The 13,967-nt window shown below is 36.7% G+C and overlaps 1 protein-coding gene across 4 annotated transcripts in view; it reads right to left on the bottom strand.

Annotated features, from left to right (window-relative positions):
* Window positions 1-638: 638 nt before the first annotated feature.
* The window catches only part of sv2ca (synaptic vesicle glycoprotein 2Ca), a 35,725-nt gene continuing 22,396 nt past the window's right edge, over window positions 639-13,967 (bottom strand). For 2 of the 4 annotated variants that reach the window (XM_079607121.1, XM_079607122.1), the window contains exons 4-13: window positions 11,272-11,423; window positions 6,990-7,123; window positions 4,157-4,246; window positions 3,582-3,692; window positions 3,411-3,499; window positions 3,118-3,282; window positions 2,867-3,000; window positions 2,564-2,767; window positions 2,310-2,469; window positions 639-2,160 (exon numbers count right to left, since the gene is read on the bottom strand). In XM_079607121.1, coding sequence (XP_079463247.1) covers window positions 1,977-2,160; window positions 2,310-2,469; window positions 2,564-2,767; window positions 2,867-3,000; window positions 3,118-3,282; window positions 3,411-3,499; window positions 3,582-3,692; window positions 4,157-4,246; window positions 6,990-7,123; window positions 11,272-11,423 — 1,423 coding nt within the window. In that variant the 3' untranslated portion in view covers window positions 639-1,976. Of the gene's footprint in view, window positions 2,161-2,309; window positions 2,483-2,563; window positions 2,768-2,866; window positions 3,001-3,117; window positions 3,283-3,410; window positions 3,500-3,581; window positions 3,693-4,156; window positions 4,247-6,989; window positions 7,124-11,271; window positions 11,424-13,967 lie in introns of all 4 variants that reach the window. The other 2 variants (XR_013796866.1, XR_013796867.1) reach the window with 2 other exon arrangements.

Genomic DNA, 13,967 nt, shown 5'->3' with positions numbered 1-13,967 from the left:
TTTTACTGCTGAGGCTTGTAAGAACTTTTCATTGTAGGGGCAAATATATAGATATTATTATGAAGACATTATCTATGGGCTATAAAATACAACTGTATAACAAAACCGTTCCACTGCATTCAAAAGTTTGAGGTCAGTAAGATTTTTTAAATGTTTTTTTTTTAAATACATCTCTTATTTATTTGATTGTAAAACCGTGATATATTATAAACAATTTTTTCAAAATAAATGTTTTCTATTTTTAATATATTTTAAAATGTATTTTATTCCGGTGACAGCAAAGCTGAATTTCAAAGAGTCACATTATCCTTCAGAAATCATTCTGTTATGACGATATGCTGCTCAAGAAACACTTCTTACTATTATCAGTGTTGAAAACTGTTGTTGCGGAAACAGTGGTACATTTTTGTTCAGGATTCTTTGATAAATAAAAAAGAACAGCATTTATTTGTAATAGAAATCTGTTGAAACATTATAAACGTCTTTAACTTTTGATCAACTGAACGCATTCTTGCGGAATTAAAAAATGGTAATTTATTTTAGGATTTTTTTTTAACTCACCACAAACTTTTGAATATATATATATATATATATATAGGCCTATATATATATATATATATAGGCCTATATATATATATATATATAGATGTATGTATATAAATCAATAGTCATTATGTGGAATCAACCAAATAACACATTCTTCTCTTTTTACCGGTACATGGAATTCTCATTCATTTACATTCGCATGTAAATGATACTTGTAAATTAATCATGTGTCATGTGGTTATCAAACACATCTCTCTTCCCCTCTCTACAGATTGTAGACCCCATATGTTGAGGCGGGCCCTCTAAACTCCCTCTGCACCAAGTGTCAACAAGATGAGTCTTTGACATTGTACATAAAAGAGGTTTATCACCAGTCTGATTCTTATCAGTCCTTTCTGTCAGATTGTAAGACGGTTTTCATAAATGACAGTGGCAGAAACACACTCTGATATCAATTCCAGCATTTACCTCATGTTCATATGTGATAATGATCGTATGTAGGAGAGGCACAGTTTCAAAAGGCCATTCGCTGTTAGACAAATCACAAAGTGGCAGAACAAGTCAGATAACACATGTCTGTTGTATATGAAATCAAATTGACTGTTAAGCAAACTATACTCCCCTTATAAGTATCTGCAGAGCACAAAATAGGATTTTGGATTTTCATAAATCTGGCTAAAGGGAATACTATACATGTACTTAAAGCATGAGTACAGTGCACATCTGTGGCCTTTTCATCAGAGGTTGGAGTACATATGCAAAAGGCGTGATTATAAAAATACTGATGATAGTTAAAAAAATAACCCCCCAAAAATAATACTCAATGAAATTGTTCTAATAACAAACCCTACTCTAATAATGTTTTCAGTATGTATAGGCCTAGTCAAATTCTGAAACTAGGCACTGAATAAAGAGTTGTTTACCAGTAGACCAGTCTCAGTCTCTCATCTCTTCAGTACCTCTCTGGGTTCAGTCAGCCAGCTGTGATGCAGCTGTGCCGCTGAGCTCTCGGCGTATCTGATCATCCTCTCTGCATATTTGCAGCAGGTTTGGACGGCTCATTAATAGCTTGTTTTGCTCAAGTCTTAATAAGGGGACATTAATATTTATGCTCACGTCCACTCCTAGGCCGTTACAAACCCTTGAAAAGCCACAAGGAAACAGAAGGGTTTTTGGTCGAATCAACCGTACAGTATGTGGGTGCACAAGTTGTATTATTGCGAAAGGAAAGTGTAAAGATTGTCAAAATATTTACCCACTGTTTGATGACTAATTAAAAAGGATCTTGTTTTGAGCCACCAACATTCACCAGACTATATAGAAACACCACTGAAACAGTATATGCATTTATGTAAGTACGCAATGTACCGTTATGATGAATGAGGGTTAAGTCGAGCCTTTTGAGTTTCTCCAGACCTCTGATACAAGGGTTACATGAGGACATTAGACCTGGTGTCAGGTAGTCGCAATCCCACCAGACCGCCGCCGACAAGCACTGAGGAGGCCAGAAGAATAGGGATAGCTTTGGTGATGCCAACTAAAGATCCAAAAATCAGATTTCCCATCGCCGCGGCTAGCTTGCACAAGGCATTACAGAAGCCAAATCCAGTACCTCTGAAATAGAGAGGTGGAGGGAGGGAGGATGGATGAGGAAAAAAAAAGGTACAAAGATGGTGTTACATTGATATTTAATTGGCTTTGAGATTTGGGAGCTTTGTTGTGTGTCTGTTAGCATATTTGATTATGCATGAGAACAAGCCCACCTTCTGTCCGTAGGGAACAGCTCGACTGTCACAACGTCCAGGGAGTTCCAGGCAGAGATACTCAGCCCATTGTATAGGCACAACATCCCAATCATCATTGACTCACTGGTGCCAAACCACAGGAAGAAGCAGCTGATACCAGACAGGATCATGGAAAACCCTGACAAAACAAACTAAATACTTACAGACTATTCTTTCACACAATGATAAAAAGTATACATCTCATATACTTCGCATAGACTTTTCGGTCTCACCTAACATAGACAAGCGGCCAATTTTGTCCATGAGAAGCGCAGACACGATGTTGCCAGGCAGAACAGCCAGTGTTCCCAAGAAATTGACAAAGTAGACCCAGTATGCACTATAATCATCCTCAAACGTCATTTGACAGCCTGTTTTGTTGTGGTAAAATGTGCCGTTTATGACGTCTGTATTTATCAGTTTGGAATCGTCAATATCTGTCAAATGAATGAATTCATTTCATGAGATTTAAACCACAGTGGAAAATGATGGTTAAGTATGTCTGTTTTGCATTTAAAAATAAATTACAATTTTACCAGTGTTGTAGAAGACAGCATCAATAAATGTGCAGTTTCGAAAGAAAGATCCCACCGATGTCACATGCTTAAAAAGGCAGCTTTGAAAGGTGGAATTGATGAAAGTGACGGACTTGAATTTCATACTTAAGAACCTGAGTAACAAATATAGGAAATGAATTACAGTGTGTAATAATATGCAGGCATACACAAAATAAGATTTAGTACATTTATAAGAAGATTACTGTGACATAAGCATTTGAATAAGTCACCTGTCATTTATAAATAAGCTATTAGTGTGTATCTGGTTCTCGAGGGTGAAATTGAAGGTGAAGTCTTCAATGCGTTCGCTGTTATGCCTTTGTACTTTGGAGGCGTATTCATCAGCCTGAAGGTGCTTGATGACGTCAGGGAACCACACAGATAAACCATAATACCTGCAGAAGTATTGGAGTTCTTTAAAGACTGGATGGATGGATGGATGGATGGATGGATGGATGGATGGATGGATGGATGGATGGATGGATGGATGGATGGATGGATGACACAAAAAGGAAGGTCTTACCCAAATGACAGTGTAAGCCACACAATAGCAAGTTGCACTGTAATGTCTTTCAGTGGATAATTAAAACATTTCAAGAAGTTCAACCAAATCTGGAAGGACAGAAAAAAAAATTATTTTCATTTGCGACATAAAAAATATCACAAGTATCCTGTAATTTATCGTGAATCTCACCCCATGAAGCTCTGTCTTTATTCTGAAGATCGCTTTTGAGAAAGAGTTGCTGGATTCATTCTGCATCTCGACAAACTCATCAATATGCTTTGGGATCTTAATTCTGTTCACCTACAAAAAGAAACAAGACTAAGGCATATGGGCTTTATTCTACAGAATGTCTGCCAAAAATGTATATTTTGTTATGTAATGCAATTAAATATTTTCTAAATTGGACTTAAAAGGAATAGTTCACTTATAAATTCAAATTCTGTTTTTAAGTGAACTATTCCTTTAAGTATCCGAATACGTTTTAAGACCACCGTAATAGAAAAAAGAAAGAATATGTTTAAGAAGGTATAAAAGTGTCAAATTTATGTGACAGCTTGATCTTCATCATTGGGCTGCTCACAAAGCCTTGATGCAGTCTGCAATCTGTCTCTATTTCTGAAGCTCAGTAAATGACACCAAACACATCCATGAAGAAGCCCACATACAGGGCAGGATGAGACAATCATTCATGAATTCATGCAACTTTAAAGCATAGTTGGTGCTCTAAGCAGCTTAAAGTTAGTGCAGTGAGGGAATCGACTCACGGTAAAGACTTTCTCGGGCTGTCCACGGGCTCGCATGTTTGTGTCATGAATCTGCTTGAGGATCATCCAGGCCTCGTCGTGCTTCCCCACCTGAAAGGATAAGAAAAAATCCCTAAGAGATTAACTGGATTAAATGTAAAGATGACAGCCGCCCACCTCTATTGCAACGGCAGGCCCGGGAGAGGGGCGTCGTAGGGAGTCACGACAAGCACGCGTCATTAGCTTCAAAGAGAGTCGTGTTCCCTTAAGTCAGGCTGTTTCCTCAGATTTTTAAGGCATTCAAGTCATATAAACTGAATTTATGTTCTTGTAAACATGCAGTTAGCAATAAAACAGTAGTTCAATTTACAACAAAATATCTCAGTTACTTTTTTAAATAAAGCAAGTTATATAGTTATCCCATTTATTGACTTAAACCTACGAAAGCCCTGAACCGCAACCTAAAAAAAAAAAATCTAAAGATTTCAACTTTAATCTCAAAATATTTTGACTTTTTATTTTTTTCGTAGCGGTTCAGAGCTTCCGTAGAAACCTCTGCTGTCTCTCATGTTGAGAGAAATTGGGAGTACTGTGCAGAGGCGTTATCTGCGTTGTGTGCGATGTGTAAACTTGATGGATATTGTAGTTCAAGACTAAATGTGAGAATGCATTCACTCATCTCGCTTGCACAAAAACATTCAGTATTCTCAAAAATAATAAAAACAGTAAAAAGCAAACTAAGAATATTACGCAAATCTGCAGTAATTCATGTTAAAGAATACACTTTATGTATTTAATCTCACCTCATTAAGCAATGTCTTTGCTGCTGACCTATGATGATCCAATTCAACCATACTAATAAGCAAATGACTAGACAAACATCACATTTTGTGTTTCAATAATTCCCAATTTATTTATTTATTTTTGTTAAAATAAGATTTTTGAACTTTCTTCTCCTGCATCTTACCTATTCTTCAGCAATTTAGAATGGCAGCACTTCTGAAAGGTTTGTTTGAGCTGTGCCCTCTACTGTACAGGTGGGAATTTGCATTTTCTTCAGCCTGAGGCTTATTCATCTTTTGACTTTTGGTGTGAAAGAGCCTTTACATTTGCCAAAAAATTACTTTTTGTTTAAAAATACAGACAAACAGCCCAGCCCAGGAAGTAGAACAATTAATTACACAGTAACGCAATATTGTGTAATGCAGACTGAGACTGCTTCTGAAAATTTAGGCAGCTGACTTGTTGCCAATGCCTCGTTGCCCTGTTCAGGGAATGACTTTGCAGGCAACGTTTGCGCAAAAGGGTACCTACCGAAACTGATTTCAGACAAACTTCTGAGGCAGCGTAAGAGTTTAATGATCTACAGCTAAATAGAATGAGCTTTGGTGAAAACTAAGATAATATTTAATGACTACAATGTAATTTCTCACTAGAAATGATATCATAAGTGGAAAACGTTGATCAAAAATTTACTTTTACACACAAACTTATGACCAGCCGCAACTTTCAGATGTCATCTTTATTTTTCTAGCGCAACTGTCACAGAATGGAAAGCACAGGACTGTGGGATATCAAAGGCAGTGAAGGATACACCTATGTTGCCTTTAAAACCGATCAGATGAAGGTATCTCAGGAGACAGGAAGTAAAACTAACATTGCATTCGGACGTGCCTTGATGCCTTCCAACCTTGGAAAGCGTCATATAAAGGCAGCATTTATCAGTTTCTTGGACGCAGACAATATCACAACTAAAAAGAGGTTTGAGTCTTCTTTAAAGTTCAGGTACAAGTGAATGCAGAGACTTTTTCTTTGTTCGATTTGCACTCTGAATTCAGGTTGGAGCTCTTAATTTTGAACTGCCAAATTGCACCAGATTGATGAATTTAACATTAAAATTTCCAAAATATTCTTAAATACCAATCATCCACCACATTTTCACAAAATCCTGTGGGAAACACTGTAAATGCACAGGGGTGCACATCACTTTTTGGGTCTGGTTCTCAAGGGAGTACCTGGAGATGATGCTTGGTACTCACACTTTGCTTTTCAACCTGTCGTCACCACTTTCCTCCTGACTATCTTCTTTTCTCTCGAAAATGGTAGATAATGTTTTATTTTATTTTATCAACATTAATGGCACAGCCAACAGCAGGAATATTAGGCTGCTGTCACTTCATGACAGAATGCACGGACCGAAAATACTGACATCCGGCTTCTTTCTGAACTGTTCACTGATGACGTAACCAAGAGAATACTTGCCAAGATGGGTATTTTGACTTTGTGTGTCCGTTTAAACGTGCCTCTCTCTCTCTCTTTCTCATCTCTCTTTCTCTCTCTCTCTCTCTTTCTGCGTGCGCAGATTTTCGCCTCTTCTGCCACGTTTAAAATCGTTTGAATGAGTAAATTGGCAAGACAAAATGTTAAATTGATAAACTTTCACTCTATAATGGTTAAACTTAGCAGTTAATCTGCGAATCACATGTGTGCCGAACCGTGGGGCCTGGTCTGTACGGATCAACTGCGATCCGTCGCACCCCTAGTAGAACACACTTATCATCATGATTGCTATCTTACAGAGATTGAGAAAAACCTACTACAGTAAGTAAACGTGTCCCTGTCCCAAAAAATGTACTCAAAAGCGCTTCCCTCCAAGTTTTCTGCTGTGCATAGTTAATTTTACCATGCATTCGCACCTGTGCACTAGTTATATGTGCACCCCTGGTAATGCATTACTTTTAAAAGTAACTGTCCCCAACACTGACGATAACGATAAAGATATAGTTCTAAAAATCTTTCTAAATGTAAAAGAATAGCGAAGTCCACACCACAACTATAACGAAAATGTTCCTACCTCCAAGTAGAACCTCGGGCTCTCCGGCATGAACATTAAAGCCACCACGGCACAGAGGCAGGGAAGAGCGCACACCACCACAAACACCCTCCAGCTGTGGAACTGATAAGCTGAGCCCATACTGAAACTCCAGCCTAAAAAACAAAAACAAAAAAAAACAATTTTTCATGTTATTGATCCAGCACAGAAAAGGGCTTGGCTGGTAGCACTTCAAGGCGTAAGACTGTAGGATTTGAACTGGCAACATTTGTCAATAACTGCTGGCATGTCACAGTGATTATGGTCTGTGTGAACACATCCATTTCATTTGTCCAATGCTGATTGATTACATAAATAGTGAATCTAGTGTGTTTGTCTTTTGAACTGAAAACCATCAGAATTAATATGTGTTACAGATTGGGTTTCCTTTTATAATGCAGTCCTGATTTTATAAAATACCATAAAATAACAAAGAAAATAAAAAACCTGAATCTTAAACAGTGTTGTTATTGTTAACTAAAACTATTTAAAAAAAATGTGTTTATTTAAATAAAGCATCATTTTAAATTATTTAAATGTATGTGCAGAAATCATTTAGAATCTGTAGAAAATCGAATTGCTTCATTTACATTATCTTGTCTTTATCTACATGGCAAGACAGTAATGTTTTGGTTAAGTGTATGGAGCATGATATTCATCATAATATGTAGGCTAGAAGAGAACAGAGAGCCCACTGAGCTACAGGGTTGCACTGTTATAATATTTTTAAGTGCATGTGTATAAAAGGACCAATCAACACACACACTATCCAAAACTATTCCACATTTCTAAATTTAAGTGGTGTCAGGCAGGTTTCTGAAATCAAGTAAAGCAGCTTTAAGACTGTCATGGAATATTTTTGTCTCATTACTTTACAGTTTAAGTGGTGCATTTCTACTTCTCCACCATATGCACCTTTTTCTTTACAGTAATGTCTGATGCGCTGAGCTGTAAAACTGTGTGGGGTGCTAATGATGTCATTAAAGTTGAAATGTCCCATTGAAAGGCAGAAAGTACCTTTTATTGCTTCAAACGCAAAGAGGCCATTAAATGAATTATTTATGTTTTATGCATGATGCAAATAAGATCATAAAAAAGTTTAAAATAAAGTTTTTTTGGGTGGACGCCCTCTGCCAATTTCGTATGCCCCCAAAACCCCCCACCCCATCACAAGGACCCAGGAGAATGTTTGTAGACATTAAATACCATATGTCTAAATAAACACTGTGGTATTTTAGATCAAATTTAGCTGTCATTTGGTAGATGCTAGGCAAACTAGACATATGCCAACATGCCCACATTCCTAAAAGTCACTAACATAACAGCACAAAGTGTATTAAATATGGGTAACATAAAATTGTATAATATGCAAAGTAAATATAAACTGAGTTTACAGTTGATGATGGTATGATGATGTTGGTTTACAGGAGTGAAATACACTCTAGAAATACAGCATGGTAAAACCAGTCACTCAATGTGTGTGTTCATTTGTGCATCTCGGTGAGGACCTGTGGGAAATGATGACGGTAACATTACACTGCAGCACAAGTCAGAGGAAGATGTGATTGCGGCAACAGGCAAGCCCAGAGGGTTAATGTTTCGCCATGTCATTGGAAATCTCATTACATAGATTATGTGCATAATTGACTGAGGAAACGAGTGACTGAGTCAGCAGCTAGCAAACCTACGCGTTTGAACTCATGCACAGTGACTTGCCAGCGGCTCTACTATGGCCGGCTTTAATGCAAATAAAACAACACACTCACAAACACACTGAGTGAAAGTAAAATGGAAAAAATTCCAATTCTATGTACATTCACACTTTTGCTCTGTTACAAAACCTAGCATGCTGACTCCAGAGGCACTGAAATGTGCTAATGTGTTTGTATCTTTTACTCATATTAGCATATTGTTGTGTTAGCTTAGCAACTTGCGAACATCAAACTATTGTGTTTCAAATCTCTTGTGATTCAAGAGTTCACTTACATACAATTAGAGGGGGTAAAGTTCAATGCATATTTGGCGTGCTGTCTGGGAGGAGGGCTCCGAGCTCCGGCCCGAACCCAGAGTACTCCCCCCGTATGCAAGTGGTTGGGACTAGAAGTGGAGAAGGGGTGGTGGAGGGATGCTGCTAAACTGTCAATGGATTGAGGTGAGACTGCTTAATATATATATACACCTCTTATCATTGATTACTGAGTGCTCTCCACTTGTGTTAATTATCTGAACGTGCTCCTCCCGAACTTTGTTAATAAAACATCATTTTGTGATAAATACATCACTTATGAGGCTGTTTTACATGCATGCTTCCTTAGAAGGGAGCTGATGTAAAATGTGTTTATGTACAAGCTCTTGAAATTAACTCAAAGTAAAGAACCGAGTAACAAATGACAAAAGAGCTTTTAAAAGTGTCAGGCAACTGATGTATTAGCCATAGTGCACACATAGTATACAGCTTCGTAACTCACATATTTGCATTTATATTCCATTTATTATTAGTAGTGCTTGCTAAGGCATATTATAACTATTTGATTCAGAGATTTAAACAAACGCCAAACCATATTATACTCCAGACTGTCTGCACAACAAACATGAATGATACCTCAAATTGTGCCGCCTCTTCAGGAGAAGTGCCATGTCACAGTCTATGTTTACATGCAACGAAATAATAATCTATTTAAAATTGGAGTGATGGCTCAATCGGATAGAAAAGCCTTTATGTAACCCCCCAACAAAGTTCAAGTTCAGGGAAGCAAGTCCCCCATTCCCTTGTCACAGCCTCGGACATCACGCCTACAGACCGTTAGCTGAACATCTGATATATATGGTACACTTTACTGGAAACACTTCAGTCACCACATTTGTTTTTTTTTTTCAGGCACAGAGTCCCCCCCTCCCCAATAGACACACTCAGACTCCCAATTTACTGGGCCTATGATTGTTTCCCATTGATTCCCAGAATACAGACTATAATAAAGTCTCCCTAATACTCTCCTAGCCACTGTGTCTGACAGCTTGTCCCCAGCCTGGGCTCCACCGAGGGCCATTCATAAATCAAGCACCCCTTTCGCTTTGTCTCACAAGGCAAGGAGAAAAACCTCATTATGATCTCAAAGAACAAAACAGAGCGAACCCCCCCCCCCCCCCTAAATAGGTGTGAAAACGGTCAGCTCTCGTCATCGTTTTGACCGAAAGACTCCTCTCCAGCTCCTTTCCTCAACCCCTTCCCCTCTATTCCATCATTTCGCTACTGATGAGTGCAGCTTATTTCCAGAGGTTCTCATAAATCATTGGGCTATGTCTTCCCCCACAGGAGCCACTTCATCCTTTAAATATCCCTGCAGTGCTCTGTTTCTGCATTAATCACTTAACCTAAAGCTCTGCTGTTCTCCGCTCCCTCACAGTCGTCCGTCTGTGAGAGGACAGCACACACATGCCGGAGGAAAAGCAGACACCTTGACCTAAGCTTGCCGAGTACCTTGTTGTAATTGGACTGTCGGCCTACCTGTGTCATGTGATACTTGATTTACAGGTTTATACAATCGCTAAAACACATGATTTCCGATTTCTCAATACTTGAACTGTTAAAACTGTTAAACTTAAGTTCAAAACCTAACATAATACAAAATTGAATAAGACAGATATTTGCAACAGTTCTACAGTAATACCATAATTCAAATATATTACGAATGCAAAAAGTGAAATACAATTCGATGCAGCTGAACTCCTACACAAGTTTTAGTCTTTCAATTTCTTTACCATCTATACAAAAGATGAAAACTTGGGTATAATTTTATGTAATTTAAACATGGACAAAGTTACATATACTGTAGTGAATTCTAAACAGCAGAGTGTCATTCTTGTTTTGTAAAGAAATTTTACAAAAGCAATCATTATATAATGCTGGCTGTTGTTAGTGGTTTTAGGTCATTGTGTGTAAGTTTGTTGGTTGACAACCTTTGCCAGTGTTGATTGAGACTTGATTTGAAGTGATTTGGTAGTTTTAGTGCATTTTGAGTGTGAAATTAACTGCTATGATAAGTTAGAAATAGAAATAGAAAGTTCAAAAGAACAGCATTTATTTCAAATATAAATTATTTGTAACAATGTAAAAACCTTTACTGTCACTTTTTATCAGTTTAATGCGTCCTTACTGAAAAAAGGTCATCATTTTAAATATTATTTGTTTTATTTAATAGTGTAATATTATTACATTTCACTAATAAATGAAAATGTTTGCTTGTGCATGATCTGGTTCTCTTACCGTAGTGAGGTATGATAGCCCAGGCCATGGCAGAGGCATAAATCTCCCCTATCATCCAGAACATGCAAAGCCAGCTCAGATGTTCTCCACGCTTCTCTCTTGCCAACACCTCTGCAAAGTATGAGAAGACAATGGGAACAGCTCCACCAATCCTGAAGGACAAGAGAAGGAAGAATAAAGCAGAGAATCACAACCTCAAGGCCAGTGCAGCGGGTATAAGTGCTCAGCAAATTAAGACCGCTGTTTTCTTTTTTATGTACTTTCTATTTGCATAATTTGAAATACAATAACAAGTATGTATCGGTGGACCTTTTTAAGTTTAATTGTGCTATACAGTTTTTCTTAATTGCTAACACAATTCATTAAGCAATTTACCATTTTCTCACACCTATAAACACATTCTTAAAACTGCACACCAACTTGCACAAACCTCAAACTTCCATGTCAAAATAAAAAAAAATGTGTCAAAAACATATTCTCTCTTGTCAGAATCAAACTTTGGTTTGGATGACACACAAAAATCTAACAAATAAACAGAGACTGCTTTACTGTTACATAACACTGAAACAAAAACCTTTTTTTGGGATTCAGGAATTATTTTGCTGCTCAATGTCTACAGTATGCAACATGAACAGAGGGGTCCAGATACAGTATATACAACAATGAGCTTAAAATAAGTTTATTTGTATTGCACTGTAAATCAGACTTTCTCCATTGACCTTCCCAAGGTAGTAATTTCTCAGTTTTGCAAAAATACAGAACATGTAAAAAAAATAATTGGCTAAAAATAAATTTGACAACCACGAGTTGGATGGTATACAAAGTGTGCTATACAGTTTACTGTTCAAAGGGAAATTTCCCTCATCTAAAGTACTGTTTCTGTGTTCTGTCATTTCACTGTATGTGTAGGTAATATAAAATCCCTGTAGATGATTATTTCAGCTCTCTCTCCAGTGTTAGGATGCATTTTCTAAAGCACACTCACTTGTGCTCCTATATTATCCTGCGATTCTGATGTGTCATCAGTTTTAATGTTTACACAAGGAGGAATTTGTGTTACTCGAGTAAACATTGTGTGATGCCTGAGTTAATTATATTACGTGTTTGTTTTCTGAATGAGGTTAAGCCTGTGTAAAATGAAGGCATTTTTGTGTAGAATTTTGAAGAAATCGTAAGAAAATTGGTATGTGTGCGAAAACAGGTGAAATGCGTCTTTGTTTTGAGAACTGAATGAATGGTTTGGGAAACTGTCAACTGAATCAGTTATAGTGTGTTAGTAATCGAGAAAAACTGTAAGTGTAATTTCTGTGTTGCTACCGTGATCAAACTGAATTGCAAAAATTTAAAGATGGTTTCCAAAACCTTTTTTATTTTTTTATAATGTTACATTTTTCAGGGAAATCAACCTAAAAATGTATTGTACTGCACACTATGTTAGGATAGGCAAACAAATAAAGACTGAAACATTACAAATGAAAAATGTGAAAATTAGCTTTAACTGCTAAAAAAGAATCTACTGAGGGCTATGAAGAGCACTCCTCCCTTAACAAGTCAATTGTAAATCATTATTATTTTAGATAGATATTTTAAATCTTGAGAAATTTTCATTTGATTTGACGATCAATCAGGAAAACACTACCTGTGTAAAGCAATATACTTGATTTCTGTGTCCACTCAAGAAAAACAAAGTAAGTCTTGTCTGTGAGATTTCATTTAATTGCTACTACTGAGTTAATTAGTCCCCGGGTTCTTCTTTAGATCAATATTCGAAGGAAAGAAACTGAAACACAATGTAAAACAGAAACTTCCAAAATGTTAGCATTTAAAAGAATCAAAGATTATTTAAACCTGGACTTTACCGACCTTCTCTAAAACTACCATTTAAAAGTCATTAAGATTTTGTAAAAAAAATATATAAAAAATATATATATTTAAAAAATGCTGTTCTTTTGAACTTTCTATTAATCAAAGAATCCTGCAAAAAAATCCTGATTACTGTTTCCACATATGAACTGTTTTCAACATTGATCAAATTAGAAATGTTACCAAATCAGCATATTATAATGATTTCTGAAGGATCATGTGACAATGAAGACTGTTAGTAATGATGCTGAAAATTCAGCTTTACCATCGAGTAAATTACATTTTAAAATATATTTTAAAAGAAATCAGTTGTAAATTATAATAATTGTTACATTATTACTGTTTTTACTGTATTTTTGATCAAATAAATGCATCCTTGGTGAAGAGATTTCTTTTTAAAAAAAATGGCCATTCAAAGTTCTGTATCAGCAAAAATACCTATCTCTGTCTTCAAGGTTTGGGTGAACACTGTAAACCTGTATGACAGCGACCTTGTCCTGTATTATTTTTAAAATATGTAATTAAAACTGAAACGTATATTATTTTATACAGACATGATACTACTTATCGTTGTACCCATATTGACATTTTAATTAGCAACAACATCCTGTGAAATGCTCATTAGGAGGCGCAGGCTTCAGTGCAAGTCATTACAGGCTGAATGTGTTCAAAGATTCACAAGAACTCCATCATCAGAGAGACAAGTGCTTTAGCCATGGACCAATAGACAGTGTCCGCCAGCAATGGAGAATCAGAGACCCAAGAAAGCAGCACAGAAGAGGCTATTGATCCAGCCAGATGTAATGTATTGTCTGTCTGAAAAAGACTATTAT

This window comes from Phoxinus phoxinus, assembly GCF_949152265.1.
Source record: "Phoxinus phoxinus genome assembly, chromosome: 3".
In the NCBI taxonomy this organism is placed as follows: Eukaryota; Metazoa; Chordata; class Actinopteri; order Cypriniformes; family Leuciscidae; genus Phoxinus; species Phoxinus phoxinus.
Note: the sequence above shows the minus strand (reverse complement) of the source record. Positions and strands in the feature narration are given on the sequence as shown.